General features: G+C 40.3%; 1 protein-coding gene across 1 annotated transcript in view; it reads left to right on the top strand.

Annotated features, from left to right (window-relative positions):
• LOC145401341 (atrial natriuretic peptide-converting enzyme-like) overlaps positions 1–3,346 on the top strand; it is a 175,734-nt gene extending 172,388 nt beyond the window's left edge. Inside the window, exons 13-15 of the mRNA XM_080273666.1 lie at positions 1,220–1,337; positions 2,299–2,417; positions 3,164–3,346. Of these exons, the coding sequence (XP_080129792.1) occupies positions 1,220–1,337; positions 2,299–2,417; positions 3,164–3,346 (420 nt within the window). The remainder of the gene's footprint in view (positions 1–1,219; positions 1,338–2,298; positions 2,418–3,163) is intronic.
• The last annotated feature ends 8,694 nt before the right edge of the window (positions 3,347–12,040 follow it).

Below are 12,040 nucleotides of genomic sequence, written 5' to 3'. Positions count from 1 at the left end.
AAATATTGATTTTGTTCTTTCTTTCATTCTTCTTCTTGATCAGTCATATTTCCAAAACGGATAGACATACTCGAGCGTACTACACTCCAAAACGCCGCTTGTCAAGTGTAGATGTTTCTTTTCATGTTTACAAATGCATTCAGGCTACGGTTCGCGAGTTACGACCTGAAAACCGCATCGCAGTCACCCGTAAGTACACCATTTTGCGCATTATTGGTTAGCTGCAGCTCGCTTACAGTTAAAGAACGTACCGTACCAAAACACTTCTTTTCACCCTCGTTTTAGTCTTCAGTATGCTATGCATGTAACAATCCAAATGTAACACTTGCTTTATGCATAAATATACTTCCACAAAACGATCATAACTAGAAAAAAAAAAAAATCCTTCTAAAATGATTGTTAAGAAGCAGGAATGGCAAAATTGCACAGATAAGAGATGAAAAAAGCACAGAAACAAGAGAGCATTCAGGATGGAGGAGATTTGTAAACCACGTATACCCATTACTATATTCCACATTTTGGCCACGAACTTGTAGCTGGTGGTATGTAGTAATCGGTATAGTCTCCAAATCTTCTCCCATCCTGAAGGCTCTCTGGTTTCTGCGTTTTTTTCATGTCTTATCTGTGTACTTTTCCCATTCCTACTTCTTAACAATCATTTTAGAAGAGATTTTTTGTTTCCTAGTATATACCTGGTGTTAATAGAGTGTTGTCGGAAGTGTGCTACTAACTAAACTAACGAATGCGTTGATATCTATGTTGTAGGTACGTCAGTTATTTGCCTAACTAACGAGTGTGGAAGTAGTGATCTTGGTAGTGCTGATGGTAATGTGTTTTTTACTTACCAAACTGGCGAGAGCATAGATGGATTGTGTTGTCGATAGCGTGTGTTACTAATCTAATTAACTAGTATATTGGTAAAGTGTGTTTGAGGGAGCAATGTCACCAAGAACGTCTTTCTCAACTAATTTAGCTAATGAGTGTGTAACTAGAAAAGTGTTACCATTCGAGTGTGGCACCATACCTCCTGACAAGTTTATTACTACAGTACATCAGTGTCTCATTATCGAATCTATTCCCGCCAATTTGTCACCATCCTTCCTGACGAGTCTGTTACCATGAAAGTGCGTCCTAGTGAGTCTGTTAGAATCAGTGTTTGAACGAGCCTCTTAGCACGGGAATGCATCACCACCGCCCCTAACTTGCTTCTTCCTCCCAGCTGGCGGACTCTGAGGTGGAGCTGAGTGACTACGTGCGTCCTGCCTGCCTTGGCTCCCACACTTCAGTCTCGCAGCTCACCAACCGCTCCTGTCGCAGTCTTGGATGGGGCGCCCGCCGTAAGTCCTGCCTGCCTGTTTAAACATACCGTGCCTGACTCACTAAACCTTCCCCCTGCCTGAATCACTATACCTCCTCTCCCTCACCATACCCTGCCTTATCATACCAAAGCATGTAATCTCTGCCTCACCACATCTTTACCAGATATTTTTTCCCATATCACACACACCATGTCATCCTGCCTTAACACACACACCATCTTCTTCACTATACTTTGTTCGTGCTTCTTATCTACTAGCTTCATCTCTCTCTCTCTCTCTCTCTCTCTCTCTCTCTCTCTCTCTCTCTCTCTCTCTCTGTTTTCGCCATGTTGTTACTTGCCCAGACACAGCCACACCACATCCTCCTTACCTCACTACGTTTCCTGCCTCACCATGCCCCTAGCTGTCCGTCTCATCACAGTCACACCATGCGCTTCCTCAAACTTTTTTTTTTTTATGCGAGGAAGAAGGAACCAAAGGCCACGAGCCCGCAATAACACATTCATCACAGTCACATCATGCGCTTCCTCTAACTACACATTCCTTCCTGCACTACCATAATCCCTACATCCCTCCTGCCTCACCACACCCTCCTTTGCTCGCCATACTCTCATACTACTTTTGGTTATTACACTTGTTATATATCACGCCGCCTTGGAATATTAGAAAAGAATGTAATACCTGCGTGTTGCAAAAGGTGACATGTGTTGCAAGCAACCTTGTAACTTTCGTAAAACAAAAGAGTAGGAGGTTAATACAAATGACTCTCCCTCGTTGATTAATGTTCAGAAAAAAATCAGAGAACCTTGTTCTAGATTTCCCCATCCTACTCGTATGTGGGAAAATAAGGTTGGGATTACACTTACCCACATGATCATGAATCCTATTATTTCGTATTTGTTAATCATTAATCTCGGTAAAATCATATCCGACTGACTATCACTGAGACTACCACACTTGACCCTTCCCCTTCCGGCAGGTGACCCGCTGGTGGAGCTGTCAGTGAGTGTCAACGCAGGTGAGGTGTGTCAGCGCCTGGACGATTTCAAGGACAACACCATCTGTGCTCAGCAGACCAAACCCACAGACAGATGTTTGGTGGGTACCCATATTGTCTTATCTCTTCCAGTTCTGTAACTTAGTACGTGTTTTGTTTTGTTTTGTTATTTATGTTCCTCAGTGTTATATCAGCTTGTCATAATTTTATCCAGTCGCAAGTATATTGCCCACTTATGGATTCCCAGCTCAGAGTCGAAGTGGCACAGAAGTTAGAGCCCAATTACATTAATCACCTGTCCAGTAATCATCTGTCATCACAGTGTAATCTTTTATCATATGTCACCCGAGCTAGTTTATATATTGGGTGGACCAAAAGTCGTTATAACACAAGAGGTCATTAATTTTCTTACTTTTGTTGACAGAGCAAAAGTTCCTTTGTAGAATGTGTAGTGGTAGTATTTTGAGTGAGTATTGACTTTTGACTCATCCATTTTTTCTTAGAGGCACCATTCGGTTATTGCAGTGTTTTCGGTTTTTCAAGTGACATGTGAAATGCGTGAGGTTTTGTCAGAGTATATATTTTCTCGAGTTCTACGGTCATTGTCTTGTTTTTGTCGTCCGCTGAGCCAATATAATCATTATTATATTAGTATTTGTACGGTTGTTAATCCAAGGCATAACTAAGATATCCAAGTGCTTTAAAAATCAGCCTTATAAATCTCTGCAGGTACGTACTGAAAATAGTTCGGCAAGTGACAGACACACCATAGTGGAGAACACTGTCTGCTGTGTTTACTAAGGGCATCAAGTGGAGTTGATGATGTTAATATTGAATGTGTTTGCAGCTAGAGGAGATGAGCGGGGGCGGGCTGGTGTGCGAGTGGGCGGGGCGATGGGAGGTGGTGGGCGTGGCCACGTCCCACACCGGGTGCTACCACGGCTCCCGGCCACGCCTCTACGACGACATCACCCCCAGCACTGTTAGGTGGATTAAGAAAACTATCGCAGCTTTCCAGCGCGGATCGTAACCCGCAGGCTTTGTCGTCCCATGTGGGCCCGCGCAAGCAACCTACTGTAAAAGTAATCCTTACCCTAGACGTATTACAGAAGCAAATGTTGGTTCACAATTTATTTTAAGCTACAGAGTCCAAAAAGGTACCGCCGCAAGGAGCTGTGCCTGGTGGATGAGTCCGTAAGGCGAGAATGACGCCTCTCCACTGCAGGAATACCACTGCAGTGTTGTCAAATCAGGAGCGGTGCGGTACACGTCACTCTAGAGCTGACCCCACAACAACCATATCAAATACATATCCCAACACATACAGCATGGTTATGGTATAGTGCTACACTCAATATACACAACCCTGTAGAAATTATTATTGTTGAGAATATCAGTGGGAACATCCTGTGTGAGCCTCATAAGCTGCCAGTCGTGATCAGGAATACGTTTTTTTAAATCGTAAATGCATTTGGCCTGCAGTTGTAAAAATATATGTTTTCCGACTTCAGGATGTAGCGATTGTGTGCCCCAGGGTTTCATTCACGGAGGGGAGAGGGCGCTGTGTGGGGTCCATATTGTAGGTAGCACTGGAGACTTCGTATCACCTCTTCCTCAGCGATTTATTTTGCATATTACACCTTTTTGTTCTATTGTACATTATTGACATAAATGATGTCGGTACTAAAAATGTATATAAATAACGTAAGACACTATCAGAATGTAATAGGCATAATGAATTGGTAAGGAAAAGTTGCTACAAAGCTTACACTAATAGGGTCTTGGGAAAGGAGAAGGAAGGAGGAACCGGAAAAAATTAGCAGTAAGATAGGACGGGTGAAGTAGGACGAAATGATGATTATGATGAAGAGGAGGAGAAGGATACAGAAATCAAATAAAAGACCACCCGGCAACTCCCTAAGACCAAGTTCGCAGTCCGTATTTACACAAAGTAAAAAGGCGTGAACGACGTGCCCTGTACTGCAACTCTACAAAGCGGGAGTTGTTGAATACGATTATTTTATTTCCTTGCCTCCTTCAAAAGATATTATCCAGCTCGTGAGATATTTTTCGAATTGTATGGAGTAAATGTATCCTGTATTTATCCCTTCACTCTCTGCCGGAAAGGGATGCTTTCACGTGGTGGCACCGATTTGACCATACTGTGGAGTATCCGGTTACACGAACGTCCCTGAGCTCCTCCCAATCCCCTAAGAGGAGGATGGTGGACTGCAGGACGAGGGCATCTTCAGCCTGCAGCCCACCAGGTTCACGTTCAGATGAGCATGAGTTTACAGCTACTACTACCCCTTCACTACCAGAGGTCCTTCCTAAGCTGAATAAACTCACCTGGTGGTAACTAAAAACAAAAATCATCGGACTGAAGGGGATAAATTCTACCCTGGCGAGTAATTTTAACCTATTCAGTACGATGACATCCTCAGTTTTATTCTTGCTGTCGTCAGATGACCATTCTTCTTAGGGGTGACTTTTCGAAATGGAGGGGATAGAAACAGCCATCAGTAAGCTCTTCAGTGCCAGAGGCCTTTCTTGACCACAATAAGTTCACGTGGATGTACTGAGACTAATACAGGGAGGTTCGTAAATAGCGTTCCATTAGAAATTCGTCTGCTGGTTTATTATGTGTCGGGGAGGACGGCTCACTCTGCTGTTGTGGTCGTGGGTGTGGGAGTAGGAAATGAATGAATGATGCATGATAGGTATTGATAACGCTGTCTGGGTCTTCTCAACACAGTATAAATACCCTGGCGGTGTGGAAGGGGAGCGTTATACATGGACTACCTGTATAAATAGGACCATCAAATTCAGTTTGTTAAATTCAGTGACCAAAGTGATGTTAAATTCTACCAAAGCTAAAATTGTTAAGGTCCCCTTGAACGAGTCTTAAATACTACTCGACCCAGTGTTGTTAAATTTTACTCAATCTGATGTTTTAAATTATGTTAAGCCACATGTTGTTAAATTCCACCCAAGCTAATGTTAAATTCTTCTAAATCATGTGATGTTAATCTGTTCCCAAACTGTCGTTAAATTTTAATAAACCAAACGTTGGTAATTTCGTCCAAAAATGCGTGTTGTTAAGCCTTACCCAAACGAGTATTGTTTGTTATATTCGACCCATCAGAATTAATGTTACTAAATCCTATCCTCAGGGGAAAACTATTGTTAAATAATACTAGAGCAAAGATTAAATTCCATCCAAGCAGGTGTTAATGTATACGAAAGAGACTTGTTAAATTATACCAAACCAAGTTGTTAAAGTCTCCCAAAGATATGTTGTTGTTATTTACCAGAGTGATGTTAAATTCAGTTCAACCAGCTCTACTACAGCGATGTTGTTTAATTGGGCCAAGTGCTGGTATATTCTTGCCAAATGATGTTAAATTTTACCTAAACAAGAGCTATTTTCTGCCCAGCTTCTGCCGAAACGGACAATGTTGTTAAATTTCATCCAAATGATGTTAAGTTCTGACAGTGATGTTATTTCTACCCAGATTGTTAACGTCTGCTCATCTGATGCCATATTCTGCCTAAGTGGTTAAATTCTACCCAAGCGAGTGGTGTTAAATTTTGTCCCGGGTGATGTGAGATTCTGGTAAACGAGTGCTAAAGCGATATTATACTTTGCTCAAGCTGTGTTAAATTCTGCCTTAGCGATGTTGAATTCTGCCCAGCTGATGTTAAATTCTGTCCAAGTGATGTAATGCTGCCCCAGTGAATATTAAATTCTGTCTAATCAAGTGATAGATTTTGCCCAAGAGATGATTTTAATATCTACATGAATACTGGGAAATTCAACCCAGGCAAGTGCTTAATTCTGATATTAGTTTCTATCCAAGATTAAATCTTTCGCAAGTGATGTTTGGTTCTATCCAAGTGGTGGTAAATAATATTCAAACCCCAGCACGTGTCAAGTTGTACCTAAATGATGGTCTGTTCTTTCCAAGTGATGTTCAATTCTACCCAAGCGATTGTTGAATTATACCCAGGCAAATGATGTTTAACTTCAGTGAAATGAGTGTTGCTGAGATCTGCCAATTGGTGTTAGATTTTGTCCAAATGATGTTAAATTCTATCGAAGCTGCCGGCCCATTAGCGCCAGGGGTCGAATCCTGGTGTGGGCAGCTGGTGTCACTAGAACCAGGTATCCATCCACCCTTTGTGGGTTGGTAGGCAATATGAGTACCTCGAGTAACACCTAGGGGAGGTAACTGTGGTAATTTAGATCATACAGTGGCTTTGTATCCCAGGATATTGGGTATACAACTCGCCACAGGCTCAAAGGCCTATGTTAGGGAAATGAATACCATGGCAAAGCGCCTCATGGCATCTTCCCCACCTTTCAAGCGATGTTGTTCAGACCCGTTTTAACATTCTCAGGCTCCTATACTCGGTCACTACGTAAATCGTTTGACGTTAGATGGAAAGCAAGTATAAAAGTACTAGATGCGGGAGCTTCAGCATCTGTCGTTTAATGCTCTTGATATGATGTGGTGTGGGAGGACAATTTTGTGTGGTGTGTTGCTGATGTTATTGTTGCATTGCCCTTGCATCAAAAAATATGAGAAGACGAGACCATGAGAGGGTTAATCAATTCACTCACTGCTAGGGGACATGTAAACCGAATATAATCACCTGGTAGCAGCAGAAAACCATGTAAAAGATTCTTTGGAGTTGAATTTACCTGTAAGTGTTATATTCTGCCTAAACGACATATTATCCCCTTCGCAACGGTGGCCCTTTTTTTTTTTTTTTTTTTTTTTTTTTTTTTAAATCAGACAATTATATTCATTTTTTGCCAGACTTATGGAACTCGTAGAGTTAACTAGAACTTCCTTCACCTCCAGGGAGGTGCTGAAAGGGAAGGCCTTCACGTGGTGGCATCGGTATAACTGGGCGGCTTCACTGCCCAGTTATACAAGCCCCTCAGTTCCCTCCCTATCCTCCAAAAGGAGGATGGTGAACTGTAGAAGGACATCTTCAGACTGCAGGCCTTTGGGTTCACATTTCAGCTGAACCTGGGACTACAACTACTGCTACTACTGTTTCCAAGGTGAATAAATTCGCCTGGTTGTATCAGGAATAAACAATGAAAAAAGGCGTCCTCGGGTTGAAAAAATTTTGTCACGAAAGCATTGTACCAGTAGGAGCAAAAATATTATGTTCTTGATCACGAAGGCGCTGGTCAGGTTGGCTATGTGAGGCTCTTGCACGTGTTTCCCACTGATGGTTTGTTGAGTTTATTTAGAGACTTTAAGAAGACGTGAAGATATATGTGTGTGACTTAGAGATTACCTTTTTGAAATGTTGATAACCACGTTGTGTAAGAATTGTTTTTTGTATTGATTTGTTTCTCCTCCCCCTTAGTAAGATGAAGTTAGAAATATAAATTAAGAGGTTGGTAAAAATTATGGACATAGGTATAATAATAACAACTGCCCTTGGAGAAATACTGTCTATTCTGTATCTCACAGTTTCTCCCTTTTCCCCGATCATGTTGAAGTTAGAAATAAACAGAGTTAAAGTTAGAAATAATTGAGAGTTTTTTATAAAATGAGATACGTATATTACTTGCTATCAGCTGTCCTTGGAGAAATGCTACCTATTTTGTAGATGTTTTCTTTCTGTATCGAGAATTTCAAATTATCTTTGATGTTTTCTTCCATCATTGTGCATCATACATTAATATTTTTTCCGGCTTCTGAAACGGTTCATTATTTCACTTTTTTTTTTTTTTTTTTTTTTCCGCCGGTAGAAGTTATATGTTGTTGTTTTACTCTGTTGTCTGCGTTTAGCATTTCATATTGATTATCTTTTTATGAAGCGTTATATATTTTCTTCATATATCACACATATCACGTTGAAACTAATGCTTTCTCATACATTTTTCCCGTTATGGGTCATATCACGTTAAAACCAATATCTTCCACCACATGTTTTTTTTTTTTTTCCATTATTGGAAAAAGTATGTATGTATCATATTCCTCAGTGTAACAAATTTCTCCTCCTAGTACAAGGAATTTTACACTAACCCTCATACATTTTATCCTGTACTAAGTTTCATTTGACGCCTCTAGATTAATTGCTACGGAAACCAAGGGGTAAAAAGTTGTGACCTATTGTGTAATATGTGAGAGGGGGAAAGATCTTCCTCCGTTTTTAACAGTGGAGTGTGTATGTGTGTGAGTGTCTTCCAAAGAGGTGTCACCCCCTCACTCCTTTCTTACCCTTCTCCATTCATCTCTTCCCCCTCCTCTCCCCTCATTCCCTTCACCTACTCCTTTCTCTTCCCTTTTCCCCTCCTTCCTCAATTTCCGTCTCGCTTTCCTTTTTCCCCAACAAGAGTAGCTTCCACTCATTATGTTTCCACCGTCTGTTTTGTAATGTTTCACTTTTTTTTTTTTTACTTTAATTTTATTTTCTGTTGTTAGATCTTGTAAATTTATCCTTGTTATTTTCCTTGACGTTCTTCTTGAGTATCAGTTAGTTTTCATATATTTTTATTTTAACATTTTCACGCCCCTAGGACTGATTTACAGCTATATAATAATCGTTTGATGTAGCCGAAATGAGTTAATAATGACAGTATTAACACTCCCAGGCCTATATGACTTGCTGTTAGCTGAGTGAAATAGCTTAGTTTTGGCCAAAACTAAATACTAGAGTTGCCCCAACCATAAGAGGGTAAATCTTTCAATGTCTTTGAACTGTTTATAATAATTGTGCATGGCGGGACCAGAGGCACAAGGCCTGGATTCTTGGGAGCTGGATAAGCTTACAAACATCTTATTCTTAACGATTTAGCTTCCTTACATATTACATGTCTGTATTCTCCTGTGTTATTTATATCATTCTAATATCACATAACCGCAGTGTCAGGTACAGGAATATATTAATGTACTCAAGACAGAATTACTAGTAGGACAGAGACGCTAGGGAGACTCCTATACAGACGAGAATGCGGGCCAAAGTGCAGTGCCCCTTAATACCGTGAGCCGTATTCTTATCCGTTAAGGAGGCTTCGTAGCACCTCTTCCTTGCCAGCCTATTTCAGCATATGACATGTTAATATTTGCTTATATGGTTCAGCGTAATCAGTCTTGGTATTAACAGTATGAAAGTAGCATAAAAGATAATACTGACATGTACTGTTCAAGATAAATCGCAAAGAAAGAAGCGTTAGTAAGTAGACGACAATCCGGACCCGCTTGTGATGCCGTGCAAATATTTTTTTAAGTGGGTAAAGCGTGCCTTAAGTTTATATTCAGACACTAAGTTCACTGCTGTTTAATATTTTGAGTGATAGTTCTGTATTAACCATTTCGAGAAGCTTGTTACATCAATTCTGTATTACACAACCACCCAGTACAAATATCTACCAGTGTATCTATTGCCAGACCCTTAATTCCCAGAATTCATAAAGGATGGCCACGAAAACTGTCTTGATGGTAAAGACCATACTGTACTGGCATTAAATACTTATTACGATATATATATATATATATATATATATATATATATATATATATATATATATATATATATATATATATATATATATATATATATATATGATAGAGAGAGAGAGAATTATTGTGTGTGTGTGTGTGTGTGCTCGCGCGCAGGCATATCAGAATGACCGGATTTTAAATTTGGCTTCCCCCCCCCCCCCCCCCCTTGGAGGAAACAATTTTGTGGGCTTGTAGCCTTCGGTTCCTTCTTACTTGCATAAAAGTGTGTGTGTGTGTGTGTGTGTGTATATATATATATATATATATATATATATATATATATATATATATATATATATATATATATATATTCCTGAGGGCGAAATATCCTACATCGCCTTGACGGTAAAATAACCAGCGTTATTTTGATTGTATAATATCTTACACGTTTCTTTATACATTCTCCTTCCCTTGGATAGGGCGTGACACCTCATGGAACATGTATCCACATACAAACTGCCAACTCCAGCTGTGTGTGCATAGTTGTTAGCCTAGTGATAGTCTGGAAGCATTGTATGTTTAGAATGCCAGCCGCATCTCCAGTGTTTAGCTAGATTTTGAAAAAATAATAAGTGACTGCAAAACGGCCACTTTCCCGCGCTGAGGACGATTTTTTTTTTTTCTTCGCGCATTCCAAAGCCTACTCTTTAGCCTATGTGTATGTATTGGGTGGCCATTGCAGTAGAAGACGTATGTGTGTATGTGTGTGACTGTGTGTATGTTGGTGGACTGTTAATATTACAGTGTACGTGTGCTAGTTTCCCAATGGCTGCTCTTGCTGGTGTTTATATGTGCTTTCAGGTGTAGCGTTTCAAGTTCCTCCTGCATCGAAGACAGTCTCCCAGAAAGTATGACCTGCAGTTCCAATATTCAGGAGGCGTCTTTGGTTCAAGGGAGCTTATTCGTGCACAAAGATGTTGTAAATGTCAAGCCATGATGCTTTTGGTTCATATGTAAGCTATCTGTGTCTGCAGAGTAATTTTATAAACTTACAATGACCTGTTGTAAAGAAACACATACCCAAGGATTTTTGTGCTGAAGTGTTTCTGTCCTGTGTACGGTTGTTTGAGAAATGCCGCAGCACTAGAAGTCTCCCTGTTCATGAGTTCATCCGCGAAGATTGACATTGTACTTAATCTGGTACAGTTACTAGCTATACTAAAATAATTGTGCTCCACTAGTTAATCAAAGCCTTTCAGATTTTAGTCATTTTGTCTGTAACTGAATGACCATTGCTGACCCGGCCTTTCTGTGCTCACTCTGGCACACTACTATCATTACTCCAAAAACCTCTATATTGCAGCCTCAGTTACCACAATGCTTATATGATACAACTTGGCTATCCAGGCACCCGGTAACTTTCTTGCCTGAAGCAGCCCTTACCCTACTGTACCTTTGTGGGGCTCAAAACTGGAGTGGTAAGACAGAGTTTATTGTTTTGTATGAAGTATTCTTTAGCCCCTGAACTCTCTTGTACATGAACTGTTAGAGAAAAACAGCATATTTCCGGAAGCTTATGACTGTTTAGCAATGTAGCATCATTAGTGTTAATAGCTTGGCTTAAACCAGCGATAATGTACTCCAAACATAGCCTAGTACTTCATGTACTTTAAGCCAAGTGATACTTATATGTACTGTACTCATTAGCAGTTACTGTAATATATATTTTTTTATTTGGAATATTATTTGATAATCAAAGTACATTTTCCAGTAACTCATATTGATGGTAGGTATATTTCTAGGGAAGGTTAGGTGTATAGCTCCCGCGCATGTTCCTGCCCTTGACACCATGGCTGTGATTCACGAAACAGCTTGCGATAAAATCCTCGTAACAAGGGTTTCTTTTGCAGGAGACAAGGGAGCATGTTGCATTCTTCTCTCCTTGTCCCTCCTGCAAAAAGAAATCTTAGTTCTGGCAAGATATTGATAGTAAGTTTGTGAATCAACGTCCAGTACCTTTCCACCGTTTCACCGTGGCTTCGGTTGGTCTATTTGACGGTCGTATGCTTAATCCCTTCAGTCTGATGACCTATTTTTCGTTTTATTCATGCTAACTCCAGAGTATTTTATCTTGCTTTGGAGATAGCGACACTACTAATAGGATTTTCCTAAATCTAACAACGTCATCCGGCAACAGCAAGAATATATTCGTCATTGAAATGGAGTTAAAAGAGAAGCCAAAAAGTGCATGC

Source organism: Coenobita brevimanus, chromosome 55 (genome assembly GCF_032717465.1).
Source record: "Coenobita brevimanus isolate Jiangsu-jjx chromosome 55, ASM3271746v2, whole genome shotgun sequence".
Classification (NCBI taxonomy): domain Eukaryota; kingdom Metazoa; phylum Arthropoda; class Malacostraca; order Decapoda; family Coenobitidae; genus Coenobita; species Coenobita brevimanus.
Note: the sequence above shows the minus strand (reverse complement) of the source record. Positions and strands in the feature narration are given on the sequence as shown.